Source organism: Elephas maximus, chromosome 21 (genome assembly GCF_024166365.1).
Source record: "Elephas maximus indicus isolate mEleMax1 chromosome 21, mEleMax1 primary haplotype, whole genome shotgun sequence".
NCBI classification, from domain to species: Eukaryota; Metazoa; Chordata; class Mammalia; order Proboscidea; family Elephantidae; genus Elephas; species Elephas maximus.
The window spans coordinates 39,325,860-39,347,219 of record NC_064839.1 but is presented as its reverse complement, the minus strand read 5'-3'; the positions used below and the strand labels follow the sequence as shown (position 1 = coordinate 39,347,219).

The window sequence follows — 21,360 nt, the reverse complement described above, 5'->3', positions numbered from 1 at the left end:
TGGAAGCACTGTACAGCTAACAAGACAGTGAATTACCAGCCAGAATCCAGGGCAAGACAGAGAACTGGGGTGGAAGATGGAGGTGGAAGGGAGGGTTTGTATAGAGTGAATACAGAGAATTGTACTACTTTCTTTCTGTGTGCTTTAGATAGGGTGGTTGAGATCCTGAGCATTTCTGAAAGCCTAGCACAGTTAGGGAGACAGGGATTGGAGTCCAAGGCATGATCAAGGTAGGGACTTTGAAGGACTTCCCTCTCATTGGTCTGTGACGGAATATACCATAGAATAAGGATGAAATGGTGGCCGACTAGAAAACTGAAAGAAGAGAACATTATCACAAGGTCAAATAATTTCTATAATTACAAAATTTTACAACTACCAAAAAAAGCTTTGCAACAACCAAAAATTTGCAAATTAAAAAGTGACCAGGGATGAGTCAATAAGTTGTAAAAAATGAAAACCAACAGAAATGAGAGAGTAGAAACAGAGTGATATAATTCATACTTACTATACGACAGAAATAAAAGACAAAATTGAGGATTTGTACAGGGAAATGATAAAAAAAAAAAGGTTCAAATGTAAATTCTACAACTTGAAATTATAAAAACTAAAATCAAGAGTTTAGTGGATATATTTAATATCAGATTAGCTATCACTAAAAAAAAAAATTGCTGATTTTGGAGATAGGCCAGAAGAAAATAGCCAGAATTATAAGTAGATTGAAAAAATGAAAGAAAATACAGAAGAGGGGTAAGATATATAGATGATACACAAAAAGGTCTGAAATACGTATAAATGAAGTCCCACAGGAGAGACTAGGCAGAAGCAATGTTTGATGAAATAATGGGAGAGAATTTTCTAAAACTGACAAAAGCATTAAGACACTGATTCAGGAAGTCTTACAAAATTAAACAGGATAAACAAAAAATCCATACCTGGGCACATAATTATAAGTCCACTGAAAAGAAAGGCAGAAAAAAAAAAAAAAAAGCTGTACAAGAAACTAGAGAAAAACAGATATTTTAATTTCTAAGGAGCAAAAAATAGATTGATACCTGACTTCTCCATATAAACAACACAAATCAGATAAGAAGGCAGTGGAATAACTTTTTTTTAATACTGAAATAAAAACCTCTGCAGACACAGTATTGTTTACTCAGGGAAATTCCCTTCAAGAATGAAGTCAAAATAAGGAGATTTTCAGAGAGATAAAAATGGGAAAAAAAAATTGTCATCAACTTCTAAAGGAAATACCAAACAATATTCTTTATGGAGAAAGAAATTGATCTCAGAAGTTTGGACCTGCAGGAAGGAAAGCAGAGTAACAAAAGGGTGAATATGGGAGTTAATCTGAATGAATATGACCACATGAAACAAGAATAATATTAACTTGCAGAGTTCAAAATCTTTTACAGAATTTTTTTTTTTAAGCACTAATAGCATATAACTGAGGAGTAGGATAAAATGGAGGCCATGGGTTCTAACATCTTGCATTATGCAGGAAAAGGTTATGATAAGTCAAAAATGCATTCCACAATCTCTAGGGCAGCCACTTGTGGTAGTCATCAAATATTTCTGACTTCCTGCCCTTTAGGCATATGGCAGGATTGCACTTCCTCATTCCCTTTGAAATTGGGCATAGTCATGAGATTTGATTTGGCCAGTGAAATATGGAGCCCTGGTGATGCAGTGGTTAAGAACTTGGCAGCTAACCAGAAGGTTGCCAGTTTGAATCCACCAAACAATCCTTGAAAACCCTATGGGGCGGTTCTACTCTGTCCTATAGGGTTGCTATGAGTCAGAATTGACTTCTGTTTTTGGTTCAGTGAAATATGAGTGGAGGGACATATGACACGTCAAGGTAAAAGCTTTAAAAGTCAGTATGTAATTCACCATGTTCCCTCCTGCTGCAGTGATTTTAGAGGTGTCTGTTGAGATGAGTAACTATTTTTTATGGACTAAACCCATACATTTGTTATGAAAAACAAGCCAGAATAGACAAGAAATACCTACTTTAATAAACAATTCTCCCTTCTTTCTTTCTAGTGATGATACCTCAGGTAGGAAGAGACTGCTTGTTATGGTAAGAAGATAACTTAATTGGACTTGGCTAATGTAGTTTTGGGAACCCCGGTGGCACAGGGGTTAAGAGCTATGGCTGCTAACCAAAAGGTCGGCAATTTGAATCCACCAGGCAGGTGCTCCTTGGAAACCCAATGGGGCAGTTCTACTCTGTCCTGTAGGGTCACTGTGAGTTGGAATCAACTCGATTGCAATGCGTTTGGTTTATTTTTTTTTAATGTAGTTTTTGGACTTACTCCTAACTTGTAAACAATAGTGTCAAGTAGTGTCCAGAAGTAGCTAAGAAAGAAGTGTGACTAGTCAAAAGGCACTTTAAATGAGGTTTACCTTTATTAATTGTAATTTTCTCCATACCAAATCACAGGTATCAAGATCAACGGAAGTAGAAAGGAGGGTATAAAACTAATCCAAAAATGGATTATTAGTTCGCCATTTAGTGGCTTTAGAATGTTCACATTGTTCCAGGGCCTACTTTATATGCAAATATGACGGGAAGCAGCTACCTTTTGATGTGTTGTTTCCCCCATATCTAGAAGTTCAATGATCTGTGGTCGGCACATCACATGGGTATTTGCCAGTCTCTGCTCTGTGGTAAGGGACATTTCCTTCAAGTACTCAGAGGGCGTCAGCTAGAATTTAAAACAAGAGCCAAAGATTCACAAATGATTACACACTAAAAAAGTATTTTCATAAGTGCCTGTAATGAATAATTTGTGTCTGCAGCTTTCAGAATAATTCAAGAATGTCACTAAATTCCCTCATAAAATATTTAAAAACAACTCAATTATACAAGGTAAATACTCATGCATTTCTAAGCCCCATTAACTTGTAATGACAGGTGGTGGCTGTTTCCTTACGATTTTGAAGGAATCACATAAAAGAGCCTGAGGCGGCGGGGGGGGGGGGGCGGAGAGAGGAGGGGGAATGAAGAGATTACATTACATTTAGCTTAAAATGCTAAATTCCTAAAATTATGGACTTCAGAGCTAAGAAGTTTGAAATATTTCTATTTCTCAACTGAAGTTAAAACATGCAAGCAAAGTTACTGGGTTTAGCTATCATGTTACGTCAGGTTAAAAAGAGACCTTATAAAATGTAAAAGATTAGGAATAGTGATTGTACTGCACAGGAATGAGTCTGAACTTCTTAGAAATCACAAGAGCACATGTAGACCATTTTAAAAGAGCTCCAAATCAATCATCAAATCCAGCAGCCAGTCATATTTATATACCCAAATAAGAACACAATATGCTTTTAATATTTTCTAATGTTATGAGGAAAAAAATGTAATCTATCATTTAAATAAAACTAACCCAAAAAGAAATTAGGTAGCCAGAAACAGTAATTTACTTATTGTTGTTCTAGAATGTTCACATTGTTCTAGGGCCTATTCTATATGCAAGGAGATTATTATCATTGGTAACAACATAATGCTTAAGTATGTGCCAAGACTTTTCAAAACATTCAGAGATATATAATTTAGCTGATTCATTCTGCCTCAGGTTAAAGCCAGTGTTCTTCAAAAATGCTTATTTCCCTACAAATTTAATTTCTGTGATTGAGTACATTAAAATGAAGACATATTTCTAATATAGCTTTCAACTTGATTTTTAAATTCTATTTGATTGGAACCCAGATTAGAATAATAAAATTTTAAGACATATTGTCTGTGTTATGATTACAAGCAAAAAACTCAGGAGTAATTTTAAATATGCAACCACCATCACCACAAAAGAGAATTATGACTGATTTTATTTTTCTAATCAGAATGCAACTTAAGACCAGAATTTAAAATGAACTGAATACTATCACTGGCACTGTCAAATTTTACAAATATTTTCTATAGCATGTGGTTCATAATTTTGTTCTCACCAAATTATTATAATTCATTACAAACATAATTTTTTTATTTTAAAGAAGAGAAAAATGTCTTTTTCCTAGATGCCACAGTCATTATTTTCATGCTGCATGAAACATACAAACAAAAATAACTCTTGCCAATCAACAAGGTAATAAATTATTAGCCTGAATCATATGAAATTTCCAATATTCAACCTACAAATAGTTTTTGAACTACACAAGTTACAGTTTCACATGGTTCAACCAAATATTTAGAAAACCTTAATTGTTTGTGTGATCTTTTTCCAACGACTAACTGAAGCAATTCAAGCCTCTACTTTGAAGCATGTATATAATTTCATAAACTTCTCAGGCTTTCAGAGGGCCTATGCTCTGCAGCAAGCTATCATGTTAACTAAATTCATATTAATCAGTCAGTAATTCTCTGATTGATATTCTGAGAATGCCAAGTAGCAACTGTCATTCTCCTGAAGAGGCTGCATTAAGTATTTCACATAGTAATTCTCTGATATATTACCATTCTGTTTGCTTCTTCTTCTGTAACCAGCTTTGGACTCAAGGGTGGCAAAACCTTGCTTTGGAATTCTTTAAGCATTTTGACTAACCCCATCTGAACAGCCCCCATGGACTTCTCAAGTCTGCTGCTTCTCATTTTTAGTTATTTTCTTGGCTTACCTAGGAGTGGGGGAAAAAAAAAGTTTTAGAACAAATACAGTTAATTCCTGAATACAGGTCACAAATGACTGAATTCTAAGCTTTTCCAAAAGTAGAAAGGTTTAGAAAATACTGATCTTCAAAAATACATCAAATACTTAGAACAAACATGTTAATAAAAAGGAGTCCATTACACCTGACTAGTCTAGATTTAGCCTTATCCCAAATCTCAGAATTCATTTTAGGCAGACCCTAGGATAAACTTAGGAACCAGACATAGAAATACGGGCATTTCTTACTTTTTGCAACCTTTGTTGTTTCAGTGAGATAAAATAAATAAATTAAATACTGCTACTTTATCTGCTTATTTGACAGTTCTCTATGATGATACACAATTCTCCAAAGAGAATAACCACCAGGCTTCAGGCCTCCACAGCAGGGCAGAGACTCAAAAGGGCAGCATGATATAGGGAAAAAGAAGTTTCGGAAAAATGTCTGAAGTTTATAGTCATAGAATCAGCCATTAAGTAGCCTCCCAATATCTCCAATCGAGGAAATATGACCTCTCCCTTTTCCATATCCTTCCTCAGACTTCTGGCAGGATACTTGAAACTCCAGGGACCAATTTATGACTCAGTAGGGATTTTTATTTCCATTAATACATTAATAGCAGGCTAGGTTATTCAGAACAACTCTAATGAAGAAAAAAAAAAAAACTAAAAATACTTGATAATATGACACATAAAAAAACCTATCACTGAGAGGAGCCAAGATCGCGGCTTAGTCAGACACACCACACCATCCATCTACAGCAAAGACCCGAGAAACCAAGTGAAAGAGATGCAGGTAAGAAGCCTGGAACCCTGATCTTCAAAAAGGAAGGATAAAGAACTGAATCGAACACTGACAGGAAATAAAAATTGGAAGAACACAGCAAAAGAAGAGTGACAAGGAGTGAAGAGGCTCTACAGCTGTTCCAGCTCAATGTGGTCATCTTGAGACAAAGCCAGTAGTGACTCCAGGTGAGGAGCACAGGAAGGCAATTTCATGGCATTCCCATAAGAGACAGAGAAACTGAATAAACATACCCAGAGATAAACAAGGTGAGTGGATCATGATCTGGATCTAAGGAAGGAAAACACAGAAAGGAGGGTGAGAATTTCAGGGATCCTGTAATCTACAGAACAGGGAGGGCACCAAGATCCAGAGTCAAGTTTATGCAAGACAGGTGGTCCATGACCTCCAGGGTGGGTGGCGTGCATGAGGCAGTGGATTGGCAGGAGGTCCCCCACCAAACTAGGCTCTGAGTGCCCCCCTCCTTGCAACTGGTTGGGGGCAGGTCCCAACTGCTGGCTGCAGTGGATGGGTAGTGCCTGGGCACCCACATCTGCTAACTGAAGGGGCGCAACCCCCCTTCCCCCACCCTCCTGATCAGAAGCATCAGAGGGTCCCATAACCTTGCCATACTCCCCAACTAGAGACCATAAGAGCCTCCTTCTCCCCCCTAAGCCAGCCTCATCTGCCATCTCTCCACCCATCTGAAGAGCGGCAATAAGTGTGCTCCCACAAACTCACCCGCCCGCAACTTACCCTCCCACTTGGTGAGTGGCAGCAACCATGTGATTGTGCATATGTCTGTCCCCCCACCCGCCACCCACACCCCTCCCAAACTGCTGAGTGGCAGCAACTGCGCAACCATGCATGGGCACCCACCCACCACCAACCCCTGACTTTGTTAATGGTGGCTACCACGCGCCCCCATGCTCACCTGCCTGACAAACACCCCACCTGGCTTGGCAAGAGACAGTGGCCGTGCAAGCATGCCCACCAGTCATCCACTCCTCCCCAAACCAGCAAGCAGCAGCAATTGCCTGCCTGGCACCAACCCTCCGTCCCCTGAACTGGTGAGCAGTGGTGATTGCGTGACTGCGCGCACGTTATCCACCCACCAATCACATCCCACCCCCCAACTCAGCAAGCAGCAATGACCATGTGTCTCTGTACTCACCCACTTGCCACACATCCCACCCAGCCTGGAGACTAGTGGTGGCCTCACAAATGAGCATGCACTTGCCTGCCCCACACCCCACTTCCTGACCTGGTGAGTGGCAGTGACCACATCCCCCACTCAGCCACCACACTCACCACACCTGCCTACCACCCACTTGGCAAGTACCATTACCCACTCCTGTGCCACTGGATTGACAACAGACAGCAGCCAATGCCTGCCCAGCCAGCTCTCAGTTGCCCTGCATGACCAGCAAATAGAGACTCATGCTCACACTCTCAGCCACTGCCCCACCCACCTAGAAACAGATGATAAGCGTTCCAGTGCTGCCAGACTAGTGACCAGAGCAGCACGCCTCCCCCGCCCGCCCAGATATATCAAAACAAAACAAAACAAAACAAAAGGATGAAACATACAATCAATAAACAAATATACTAACACTTTAATACCTCAGAGACAACAGACAATATCAATTCACATAAAGAAGTAGGACAAGATTGCTCAAGCAAGTGACCAAAATAAAGGGCCAGAAAAACCTTCCTGAGGAAGAAATGGTAATGAAACTACTTGATAAGGAATTCAAAAGACATATATATAATACCCTCCAAGAGATCAAGGAAAACACAGACAAAACCAAAAAAATACAGAAAAACTCTAGAAGAATTCAGGAAAACAAAACAAGAATAAAATGACAAAATAAATAGACAATTAGAAATTGTACAAAAACAGCAACTAGAAATCCGAAAGATTAAAAATAAAATTTCAGAAATAGATGACTCAGTGGAAGGATATAGGAGTAGAAGTAGAAGTAGAGTGGAAGGTAGAATAAGAGAAATAGAGGACAAACCCCTTGATACTAATTTGTAGAACATTCAGAAAAAAGAATGAAGAAAAATGAATAAAACCTAAGCGTTATGTGGGACATTATCAAGAGAAATAATTTACGTATGATAGGAATTCCAGAATAAGAGGAGTTCAAAAAAAAAAAAGCAGAGAGAAAATTTTTGAATATTTGCTGGCAGAAAACATCCCTAATATCATGAAAGACAAGAAGATATCCATACAAGAAGCTCAACAAAGGAACCCCATACAAGATAGACCCCAAAAGAAAATCACGAAGACATATCATAATCAAACTTTGTAAAACCAAAGACAAAGAATCTTGAGAGCAGCTCGGGGAAAATGAAACATCACCTACAAAGAGGAATCAACCAAACCAACCTTACGTGAAATATTAAAAGGAGTTCTTTGATCAGAGAACCAACAACATCAGACAACAACCTGAGACTAAGACACATGACATCACCTAGAAACCAACCAAGACAAAGAATTCTCAAAAATAAAGCAACAAGACCGAAAACAGGGAACTAGAGACATCAATCTGTAAACTACAACAATTTCAAAACAAAAAGGGGGAAAAAATGGTGTAGTTACAGAACTTCTATATGGAGACGAAGCCAGGATGATATCAAGATATAACACGTTTTAAACTTAGGAAGATAAAGTTAAATCTCAGGGTAACCACAAAGAAAATTAATAAACATACCAAAAGAAAACCTAAAGACTCAGTAACTAAAAAATCAACAATAAAGGAAATGAAAAGAAACTCCATAAACAAGAAGAACTCAGTACAGAAAAGTAAGCAGAACAACAACAAAAAAACCATTAACACCACAAAAAAGCACAACAATATGACAGCAGCAAATTCATACCTATCCATAATCACACTGAATGTAAATGGGTTAAATGCACCAGTCAAAGAGACAGAGAGTAACAGAATGGATTAAAAAAAACATGGTCCATCAATATGTTGCCTACAAGAGACACAACTTACAGACACAAAAATAAAAATAAGCCAAAAATCAAAGGATGGAAAAAAATATATCAAGCAAACACTAACCAAAAAAGAACAGAAGTGGCAATATTAATCTTTAATAAAATAGACCTTAAAGCAAAAATCCAACATAAGAGACAAGGATGGGCACTATAAAATGACTAAAGGGTCAATTTGCCAGGAGGACATAACCATAATAAATATTTAGGCACCCAATGACAGGGCTCCAAAATACATAAAACAAACTCTAACAGAAAAGAGAAACAGACAATTCCACAATAATAGTAGGAGACTTGAACATACCACTTTCAACGAAGGACAGAACAACTAGAAAAAAAAACAACATAGATACAGAAGATATAAACATCACAATCAAGCTAACTCGACCTCACAGACGTATACAGAACACTCCATCCGAGGGCAGCACTGTACAAATTCTGCTCCAACAGACATGGATCACTCTCCAGAATAGACCATATTTAAGACCACAAAGCAAACCTCAACAAATTTGAAAATATCAAAATAATATAAAGCATCTTCTCAGATCACAACACTATAAAATTAGAAATCAATAACAGGAAGAACAAGTAAAAAAAATCAAATATATGGAAACAGAATAACACCTTTCTTAAAGAACAATGGGCAATAGAAGAAATAAAAAATGAAATTTAAAAAATCCCTAGAATCAAACAAGAATGAAAACACAACACACCAAAACTTGTGGTATACAACAAAAGCAGTGCTCAGAGGTCAGTTTATAGCAATAAACGCACACATCAAAAAAGAAGAAAGGGCCAATATCGATACTGTAATACTACAACTAGAACAAAAAGAAAGAGCAGCAAAAGAAGCCCACAGCTGCCAGAATAAAGGAAATAATAAAGATCAGAGCAGAAATAAATGAATCAGAAAACAGAAAAACAAAAAGAATCAACAAGATCAGAAGTTGGTTCTTTGAAAACATCAACAAAATAGACAAACCACTGGCCAAATTGACAAAAAGATGCAAATAACCCAAATAAAAAATGAGATGGGTACATTACAACAGAACCAACTGAGACTAAAAAAAAAACCAAAAAAAAGATAATAAAAGATTATGAAAAATTATACTTCAACAAATTTGAAAACCTAGAAGAAATGGACAAATTTCTGGAATCACACTACCTACCTAAACTAACACAAACAGGTAGAAATTTGAACAGACCCACAACAAAAGAAGAAATTGAAGAGGTCATTAAAAAAAAAAATTCCCAACAACAACAAAAAAGTCTTGGCTCGGACAGATTCATGGGAGAATTCTACCAAACATTCAGAGAAGTGCTATGACCAACACTATTCAAACTATTCCAGAACAGAAGCAGAAGGAATACTCCTGAATTCATTCTATGAAGCCAGAATAACCCTGATACCCAAACCAGGCAAAGACACCACTAAAAAAGTAAATTATAGACCAATATCCCTCATGAATATAGATGCAAAAATTACCCCCCCCCAAAAAATGCAAGGATGGTTCCACACTAGAAAATCAATCAACGTAATCTACCACATAAATAAAACAAAGAACAAGAATCACCTGATGATCTCAATCGATACCGAAAAGGTACTTGACAAAGTCCAACACCCATTCTTGATAAAAATTCTGAGAATAGGAATAGAAGGGAAATTCCTTAACGTAATTAAGGGCATATATATATTTTTTATATATATATATATATATACAAAACCAACAGTCAACATTATTCTCAGTGGAGAGAGACTGAAAGCATTCCCCTTGAGAATGGGAACCAGACAAGGGTGCTCTTTATCATCACTCTTACTCAATATTGTACTGGAAGTCTTACCTATAGCAATAAGGCAAGAAGGGGAAATAAAGGGCATACGAATTGGTAAGGAAGAAGTAAAACTATCCCTATTCACAGATGATGTGGTCATATATGTAGAAAATCCTAAAGACTCCACAAGAAAGCTACTGAAACTACCAGAAGAATTCAGCAACGTGTCAGGGTACAAGATCAACATATGAAAATCAGTTGGATCCCTCTACACCAGAAAAGAGAACCCCTAAAAGGAAATCAGGAAAACAGTATCATTTACAATAATCCTCACAAAGTACTTAGGAATAAAACTAGAGATGTAAAGGACTTATACAGAGAAAACTACAAAACACCAACATAAGAGACCTACACAAATGGAAAAACATGCCATGCTCATGGATAGGAACACAACGTTATGAAAATGTCATTACTACCCAAAGTGATCTACAAATATAATGAACACAATCTGGATCCAACAACATTCTTTACTGAGATGGAAAAATTAATCACCAACTTTATATGGAAAGGAAAGAGGCCCCACATAAGCAAAGCATTACTGAAGAAAAAGAACAAAGTAGGAGGCCTCACGTTCCCTGATCTCAGAACCTAGTATACAACTATGGTAGTCAAAACAGCCAGGTACTAATACAACAACAGACACACAGGCCAATGGAACGAAATTGAGAGCCCAGAATTAAATCCACTCACCTATGGACAACTTATCTTCGACAAAGGGTTGAACTTCATTGAATGGGGAACAGAAAGTCTCTTTAACAACTGCTGCTGGCAAAACTGAATATCCATTTGCAGAAAAATGAAACAAGACCCATACTTCAAACCATACACAAAAACTAACTCAAAATGGATCAAAGACCTAAATGTCAAACCTAAAACTATAAACAGGCAAGAAAAGTTAGGGGCAACTCTAGGGGCCCTAATATATGGTATAAATAGAATACCAAACATAACTAAAAATGGACAAATGACAGAAGATAAACTAGATAACTTGGACCTCCTAAAAATTAAACACTTATGCTCATCAAAAGACTTCACCAAGAGTAAAAAGAGAACCTACAGACTGGGAAAAAAATTTTGGCTATGACATATCCAACAAAGATCTAATGTTTATAGAAAATTCAACACCTCAACAACAAAAATACAAAACACCAATTAAAAAATGGGCAAAGGATATGAAGACATGAACAGACATCAAAGAGGGCATTCAGGCAGCCAACAAACGCATGAAGAGATGCTTGCAATTATTAGCCATTAAAAAAAAAAAATGCAAATCAAAACTACAAAGAGATATCATCTCACCTCTTTTCCTGTTGTTATTTTCTACTTTGATGGCATTGTGATCAGAGAAGATACTTTGTATTATCTCAATGTTTTGGATTTTGTTGACCGTTGCTTTGTGGCCTAAGATGTGGTCTATTCTGGAGAACACTCCATGTGTGTTGGAAAAGAATGTATAATTTGCTACTGTTGGACGGAGTGTTCTACATATGTCTATGAGGTCAAGTTGGCTGATTGTGGACTTTAGATCTTCTGTATCTTTGTTGAGTTTCTTTCTAGATGTTCTGTCCTTTACCGAGAGTGGTGTGTTGCAGTCTCCTACTGTTTTTGTGGAACTGTCCATTTCTCCTTGCAGTACTGTTAGTTTGTTTTACATATTTTGGAGCTCTGTCATTGGGTGCATAGATATTTATTATGGTCATGTCTTCTTCACAATGGATCGTGCCTTTAATCATTATATAATGCCCTTCTTTGTCCTTACGGTGGATTTTTTTTTAAGTCTATTTTATCTGAGATTAGTATTGCCACTCCTGCTATTTTCTGGTAGCTGTTTACTTGATATATTTTTTCCATCCTTTCATTTTTAATAAATTTATTTGTTTCTAAGGTGTGTCTCTTGTAGACAGCATATTGATGGATTCTATTTTTTATCCATTCTGTCACTCTCTGTCTCTTTATGGGTGCATTTAGACTATTTTTGTATTTTTGCTTAAAATACACTGGGTAATATAGAAGAAATCAAAGATGGAATAAAAAAATTCCTAGAATCAAACAAATATGAAAACACACCATACCAAAACTTTTAGGACACAGCAAAGGCAGTGCTCAGAGGTCAATTTATAGCAATAGATGCACACATTGAAAAAGAAGAAAGGGACAAGATCAAAAGCATCAACTATACAACTTGAACAAATAGAAAGGGAACAGCAGAAGAATTCCACAGCCACCAGAAGAAAGGAATAATAAAGATCACAGCAGAAAAGAATGAAATAGAAAAATAGAAAGTATCAACAAAACCAAAAGTTGGTTCTCTGAAAAGATCAACAAAATTGACAAATCACCAGCCAAACTGACAAAAGAAAAACAGAAGAGGATGCAAAAAACCCAAATAAGAAATGAAATGGGGGACCAAACTGAAATAAAAAGGATCACAACAGAGTACTATGAAAAACTATACTCCAATAAATTTGAAAACTTAGGAGGAAATGGACAAATCTCTGGAAATGCACTACCTACACAAACTAACACAAGCTGAAGTTGAAAATCTGAACAGACCTATAACAAGAGATTGAAAAGGTTAAAAAAAAAAAAAAAACTCCCAACAAAAAAAAGCCCTAGCCCAGATGGCTTCACTGGAGAATTCTACCAAAAGTGCAGAGAAGAGCTTACACCAGTACTACTCAAACTATTTCAGAACATAAAAAAGGAAGGGATACTTCTGAATTCATTCTACGAAGCCAGCACGACCCTGATACCAAAACCAGGCAAAGACACTGCAAAAACAGAAAATTACAGATCAATATCTCTTATGAATACAGATGCAAAAATTCTCAACAAAATTCTAGCCAATAGAATTCAGTTATCATATCAAAAAAGTAATATACCACAACCAACTGGGATTTATACCAGATATGCAAGGATGGTTCAACATTAGAAAATCAATCAATGTAATCTACCACATAAACAAAGAAAAGAATCACATGATCATCTCAATCAACACAGAAAAGGCATTCAACAAAGTCCAACACCCATTCCTGATAAAAACTCTCAAAAAAATAGGTATAGAAGGGAAATTTCTCAACATAATAAAGGGCATCTATACAAAACCAATGGCCAACATCATTCTTAATGGAGAGAGGCTGAAAACATTCCCCTTGAGAACAGGCACAAGACAAGGATGCCCTTTATCACCACTCCTATTTATCATTGTGCTGGAAGTCCTCGCTAGAGCAATTAGGCAAGAAAAAGAAATAAAGGGCAACCAAACTGGTAATGAAGAAGTAAAACTGTCCCTATTTGTGGATGATATGATACTACACATAGAAAACCCAAAAGACTCCACGAGACAGCTACTGGAAGTAATAGAAAGATAGAGCAAAGTAGCAGAATACAAGATAAACATACAGAAATTAGTTGGATTCCTATACACCAATAAACAGAACAATGAAAAGGAAATGAAGAAAAGAATACCATTTACAATAGCCCCTAAAAAAATAAAATACTTAGGAAGAAACTTAACCAGGAATGTAAAAGACCTATACAAAGAAAACTACAAAACACTACTGCAAGAAACCAAAAGAGATCTCCATAAATGAAAAAACATACCATGCTCATGGATAGGCAGACTCAACATTATGAAAACGTCAATTCTACCCAAAGCAATCTACAAATACAAAGCAATCCTTACCTAAATACCAACAACATTCTTTAAAGAGATGGAAAAACTAATTAACTTTATATGGAAAGGGAAGAGGCCCTGAATAAGTAGAGCACTATTGAAGAAGATGAAAAGACTCGCACTACCTGATCTCAGAACCTATTATATGGCTACAGTAGTCGAAACAGTCTGGTACTGGTACAACAACAGATACACTGACCAAAAGAGAGCCCAGATGTAAATTCATCCATCTATGGCCACCTGATCAACAAGGGCCCAGCATCCATCAAGTGGGGAAAAGATGGTCTTTTTAACAAGTGGTGCTGGCAAAACTGGATGTCCACCTGCAAAAAAAAAAAAAAAATGAAACAGGACCCATACCTCACACCATACATAAAAACTAATTCAAAATGAATCAAACACCTAAACATAAAAACAAAAACTAAAGATCATAGAACAATACCCTAATACACAACATCTAACAGTGTACGAACCATAACTAACAACACACAAACTCCAGAATATAAGCTAGAGAACTGGGATCTTCTAAAAATTAAACATTTACGCTCACCAAAAGACTTCACCAAACGAGTAAAAAGAGAACCTACAGCCTGGGAAAAAAGTTTTGTCTATGACAAATCTGACAAAGGTCTAATCTCTAAAATCTTCAGGGAAATCCAACCAATACCTCTACAACAAAAGGACAAACAAGCCAATTTAAAAAATGGGCAAAGAAACTGAATAGACACTTCATCAAAGAAGACATTCAAGCAGCTAACAGACAGATGAGGAAATGCTTGCGATCACTAGCGAGTAAACCAAAAAAAAGAAAAAAACCAGACCCGTTGCTGTCAAGTTGATTCTGACTCATAGCAACCCTATAGGACAGAGTAGAACTGCCCTATATGGTTTCCAAGGAGCACCTGGTGGATTTGAACTGCTGACCTTTTGGTTAGCAGCCGTAGCTCTTAACCACTACGCTATCAGGGTTTCCCACTAGCCATTAAAGAAACGCAAATCAAAACCACAATGAGATGCCATCTTATCCCAGCATTACTGGCACGAATCAAAAAAACAGAAAATAAATGTTGGAGAAGCTGCAAGGAGGTTGGAACTCTTATGCAGTGCTAGTGGGAATGCAAAATGATACAACCACTTTGGAAAACGATATGGCACTTCCTTAGGAAGCTAGAGATAGAAATACCTTATGATCCAGTAATCCCACTCCTAGAAATATATCCTAGAGAAATAAGAGCCATCACACGAATAGATATATGCACATCCATGTTCATTGCAGCATTGTTCACAATAACAAAAAAGATGGAAGAAACCTAGATGCCCATCAACAGATGAATGGATAAACAAACTATGGTGCATACGTACAATGGAGTACTATGCAACAATAAACAACAATGATGAATCTGCAAAGCATCTCACAACATGGATAAATCTGGAGGGTGTTATGCTGAGTGAAATAAGTCAATCACAAAAGGAAAAATATTGTATGAGATCACTACTATAAAACCTCATGAAAAAGTTTACACACTAAAAGAAACAATCTTTGATGGTTGCAAGGGAAGGGAAGGGTTGGGATGGAAAATCACCAAATAGGTAATAGATAAGTGGTAACTTTGGTGAAGGTTAAGACAGCACACAATACTGGGGAAGCCAGCACAACTTGTCCAAGGCAAGATCATGGAAGTTCCACAGACACATCCAAACTCACAGAGGGACCAAATTACTGGGCTGAGGGCTCTGGGGACAATGGTCTTGGGGAACACCTAGCTCAACTGGTATAACAGTTTATAAAGAAAATGTTCTACGTCCTACTTTGGTGAGTAGCATCTGGGGTCTTAAAAGCTTGTGAGTGGCCGTCTAAGATACTCCACTGGTCTCACCCTGACTGGAGCAAGGGAGAATGAAGAAAACCAAAGACACAAGGGGAAGATTAGTCCAGAGGACTAATGGATCACAACTACCATGGCCTCCACCAGACTAAGTCCAGTACAACTAGATGGTACCCAGCTACCACCACTGACTGCACTCACAGGGATCACAACACAGGATCCTGGACAGAGCTGGAGACAAATGTAGAACAAAATTCTAACTAAAAAAAAAAAAAAAAAAAAGACCAGGCTTACTAGCCTGACAGAGACTGGAGAAATCCCGAGAGTATGGCCCCTGGATATCCTTTTAGATCAGTGATGAAGTCACTCCTAAAGTTCATGCTTCTGCCAAAGATCAGACACGCCGATAAAACAAGCCAATAAAACAAAATGAGAGTAAAGGGGCACACCTGCCCAGGGACAAGGACTAGAGGGGAACTGAAGGTCGAGGAGAGGGGAGTGTTAACATGTCGTGGGGTTGGTAGTCAATGTCACAATATATGTACTAATTATTTAATTATTTAGCTCATTCTGTAAACCTTCATCTAAAGTAAAATAATAAAAAGAAAAAAAGGGTGAGAATAGTTGCACAAATCGAAGAATGTAATCAATGTCACTAAATGGTACACCTTTGAATTATGGTGTTGGCAAATAATATTGAATATACCATGGATTGACAAAAGAACAAATAAATCTGTCTGGGAAGAAATACAACCAGAATGCTCCTTAGAAGCAAGGATAGCGAGAAGTCTCACATACTTTGGACATGTTATTAGGAGGGATTGGTCCCAGGAGAAGGACATCATGCTTGGTAAAGTACAGGGTCAGCAGAAGAGAGGGAGACCCTCAATGAGATGGACTGACACAGTGGCTGCAACAATGGGCTCAAGCGTAACAATGACTGTGAGACGGCGCAGGACCAGGCAGTGTTTTGTTTTGTTCTACATGGGGATGCTATAAGTCGGAACTAACTTGACAGCACCTAACAACAACAACAACAAATGGTAGAAATTGTTGAATTGGTGTATATTTTGCTGTGTATATTCTCAAGAAAAACAACAAAATTAATAAAATCTAAAAAAATAACTGAACTGGCAATAAGCATTTTATGTATTTAATTGTAGAGGTAAAATGAAAACAAAGTTGAAGACATGAGAAGTACAGTACATAAGCATGTTTTCTGACAAAGCATAAAAAATACAATTAAAAACAAATGAAAGGAAAAAAGAGAAAGAAAAAAGTAGAATAAGATCATTGTCTATTGCATTAGTAATAGGAAGGAGTCAAACCAATAGACTAGATACGACGATTAAGGGCATTGGGGTAGGAAACTTCTAAGATGGCAGCCAATGATACCTGTTTCCATGTATGCATGCACGTGTGTAATCTCCTTCCCTTGAATGTGGGCTTGTCTTAAGTACTTACTTCTAAAAACCAGAATATGGCATAAGAGATGGGATGTCACTTCTGAAATTAGGTTATAAAAGGACTGTAGCTTCCCTATTGGGCACCCTCTGGTTCTCTCTCTCGGATCACCAGTTGCCATGTTGTGTGGACACTTGGGAAGCCTATAGAGAGACCCATGTAGTGAGGAACCAAGGTCTGCCAGCAACGATGTAAGTGAGTTTGGAAACGGATCTTCTGAGGCCTGCCAACAACCACGTAAATAAGCTTGGAGGCTGACTTTCCAGCCCTAGGTAAGCCTTGGGATGGCTACAGTCCTAGCCAACATCTTGATCAGGCCAGACTCTGAGCAGAAGGTACCAAGTTAATCCTCATTCAGATTCCTCACCCACAGAAACTGCAAGAAAATAAATGTTCATTGTTTTAAGCCACTAAGTTTTGATAATATGTTACATAATTAATTTGGTAATAGTTACATAAATAATACAGGCTCTATAAAGGGTTTATGTACAAAGAAAACTACTGAAACATAAAGATAAACCTTCCTAAATACCAAAAGAAATTCTAGAAAAAAATAAAGACACACTAAATATAGAAAGAGAAACAATCGATCAAATGTAATAACACAGTTATTATAATATAAAATAATATGGCAGAGTTGAGACCAAATATATCAGGTATAGCAATAAAAGTGAATTGGTGTGTCAATCAGAAGAAAAATATTTCAAATTGGATCATGAAGGAAAACCCAACTTCATTATATATACAACAGATAAAACTAAAACACAGTGAACCAAAAACGCAAAACATACATGAACAAAGATTTCCCAGACAAACAGAAACTGTCATAAAGAGATTCCATTTCTGATGTTTCATTGTTAAGAGTTTTCAAGCCCACTACTCGCCCTTTCCTCTTATACCCCGCATTTGGGCAAAGTGATAAGAAAGCCTGGAAGTTTTCTCCTTTGGCACCAGCAGGAAGCTCAAACCACACAAGCCCCAGCATCCATGTACACCGGAACACTCACACCAGTTCAAGCCCCTAACCAAGGTAAAAGCCAAGCCGGCATTCTTTCACTGCTCTCTTAAGGCATTTTCTAAACTGCTTGACAGCCTTCCCTGCTCTCCCCAGAAAGCCTCATTATGTGAGTATTAAACTTTTTCACATCTTTTTGATGTGTGAATGGTGCCATCCGAACAAGGTTTTGAGTGGGGGGGGGTACCCATCTATGAGAGGGTGATGATAGCAGAAAAAATAAGAAAGCAGGGATTGTGATCCTGATATAAAAATATAATTCAGGCAAAAAAAAAAAGACAAATAAGAATATTTATACTAGTAAAATTTATAATTCACAATGAAGATATAACAGTTATGAATATCTATGCATCAAATATACATAGAAAAAAATACATAGATACACACAAATAATAGATTTTAACTTACTACTCGCAGCACAAGACATATTAGTGAACAAAAAATAAGTAAGACCATAAAATATCAAAAGAATACACCAATGGAACCGAATTGAGAACCCAGATATAAATCCATCCACATATGAGCAGCTGATATTTGACAAAGGACCAGTGTCAGTTAATTGGAGAAAAGATAGTCTTTTTAACAAATGGTGCCAGCATAACTGGATATCCATTTGCAAAAAAATGAAACAGGACCCATACCTCACACCATGCACAAAAACTAACTCCAAGTGGATCAAAGACCTAAACATAAAGACTAAAACGATAAAGATCATGGAAGAAAAATTAGGGACAACCTTAGGAGCCCTAATACAAGGCATAAACAGAATGCAAAACATTACCAAAAATGACGAAGAGAAACCCGATAACTGGGAGCTCCTAAAAATCAAACACCTATGCTCATCTAAAGACTTCACCAAAAGAGTAAAAAGACCACCTACAGACTGGGAAAGAATTTTCAGCTATGACATCTCCGACCAGCGCCTGATCTCTAAAATCTACATGATTCTGTCAAAACTCAACCACAAAAAGACAAACAACCCAGTCAAGAGGTGGGCAAAGGATATGAACACACACTTCACTAAAGAAGATATTCAGGCAGCTAACAGATACATGAGAAAATGCTCTCAATCATTAGCCATTAGAGAAATGCAAATTAAAACTACGATGAGATTCCATCTCACTCCAACAAGGCCGGCATTAATCCAAAAAACACAAAATAATAAATGTTAGAGAGGCTGCGGAGAGGTTGGAACTCTTATACACTGCTGGTGGGAATGTAAAATGGTACAACCACTTTAGAAATCTATCTGGCGTTATCTTAAACAGTTAGAAATAGAACTACCACACAACCCAGAAATCCCACTCCTCGGAATATACCCTAGAGAAACAAGAGCCTTCACACGAACAGATATATGCACATCCATGTTTATTGCAGCTCTGTTTACAATAGCAAAAAACTGGAAGCAACCAAGGTGTCCATCAACGGATGAATGGTTAAATAAATTGCAGTATATTCACACAACAGAATACTACGCATCGATAAAGAACAGTGACGAATCTGTGAAACATTTCATAACATGGAGGAACCTGGAAGGCATTATGCTGAGCGAAATTAGTCAGAGGCAAAAGGACAAATATTGTATAAGACCACTATTATAAGATCTTGAGAAATAGTAAAAACTGAGAAGAACACATACTTTTGTGGTTACAAGGGGGAGAGGGAGGGAGGGAGGGAGAGGGTTTTTTATTGATTAATTGGTAGATAAGAACTGCTTTAGGTGAAGGGAAGGACAACACTCAATACATGGAAGGTCAGCTCAACTGGACTGGACCAAAAGCAAAGAAGTTTCCGGGATAAAATGAATGCTTCAAAGGTCAGTGGCGCAAGGGCGGGGGTTTGGGGACCATGGTTTAAGGGGACCTCTAAGTCAATTGGCAAAATAATTCTATTATGAAAACATTCTGCATCCCATTTTGAAATGTGGCATCTGGGGTCTTAAATGCTAACAAGCGGCCATCTAAGATGCATCAATTGGTCTCAACCCACCTGGAGCAAAGGAGAATGAAGAACACCAAGGTCACACGACAACTAAGAGCCCAAGAGACAGAAAGGGCCACATGAACCAGAGACCTACATCATCCTGAGACCAGAAGAACTAGTTGGTGCCTGGCCACAATCGATGACTGCCCTGACAGGGAGCACAATAGAGAACCCCTGAGGGAGCAGGAGATAAGTGGGATGCAGACCCCAAATTCTCATAAAAAGACCGTACTTAATGGTCTGACTGAGACTAGAGGAATCCCGGCGGCCATGGTCCCCAGACCTTCTGTTGGCACAGGACAGGAACCATCCCTGCAGACAACTCATCAGACATGAAAGGGACTGGACGGTGGGAGGGAGAGAGATGCTGATGAGGAGTGAGCTAATTATATCAGGTGGACACTTGAGGTTGTGTTGGCATCTCCTGTCTGGAGGGGGGATGGGAGGATAGAGGGAGTGGGAAGCTGGCAAAATTGTCACGAAAGGAGAGACTGGAAGGGCTGACTCATTAGGAGGAGAGCAAGTGGGAGTACGGAGTAAGATGTATGTAAACTTATATGTGACAGACTGACTTGATTTGTAAACGTTCACTTGAAGCTCAATAAAAGTTAATAAAAAATATATCAAAAGAATACAATGCATTAAATAGGCTTAGGGATATATATCAAACATTACATACTAGTAAAAGAAAATATACCTCCTGAAGAGCATATGGAACATTCACAAAGATTTGGTCATATACTGTAGAAGAAAGAAAACATTAATAGTTTCATAAGCTAGATATATCACAAACAATATATGATCACAATGCAATAAAACCAGCTAAAAAACTAACCAAACCAAAAAAAACCCAGAAAGGTCCTTTCACTTGGAAATTTAAAACCTTCTATTACATACTTCTTGGGTGAAAGGGAATACAAACAGAAATTGCAGAATTTCTGAAAAATAATAATGAAAACACTATGTAGCAGAATGTATAGGCTACATTTAAGGGCATAAGTATAAGAAAATGTATGGCTCTCAGTATTTATATCAATAAAAACAAATGAATCAAATTCCATTTCAAAAAGCTAGAAAAGAACAAAGCAAAATCAAAAGAAACCATAAAGGAGCAAATAATAAAGAT

At 37.5% G+C, this 21,360-nt stretch overlaps 1 protein-coding gene across 18 annotated transcripts in view; it reads right to left on the bottom strand.

Moving 5' to 3' along the window:
• The window catches only part of HYDIN (HYDIN axonemal central pair apparatus protein), a 443,907-nt gene that overhangs the window by 398,911 nt on the left and 23,636 nt on the right, over nt 1-21,360 (bottom strand). For 16 of the 18 annotated variants that reach the window (XR_007514557.1, XR_007514558.1, XR_007514559.1 and 13 more), the window contains 3 exons: nt 14,146-14,269; nt 4,460-4,617; nt 2,586-2,711 (listed from right to left, as the gene is read on the bottom strand). Coding sequence is in view for 14 of the 18 variants with exons in the window: in XM_049863605.1 (XP_049719562.1) it covers nt 2,586-2,711; nt 4,460-4,594 (261 nt within the window). In the remaining 4 variants the exon portion in view is untranslated. The remainder of the gene's footprint in view (nt 1-2,585; nt 2,712-4,459; nt 4,618-14,145; nt 14,270-21,360) is intronic. The other 2 variants (XM_049863606.1, XM_049863610.1) reach the window with 1 other exon arrangement.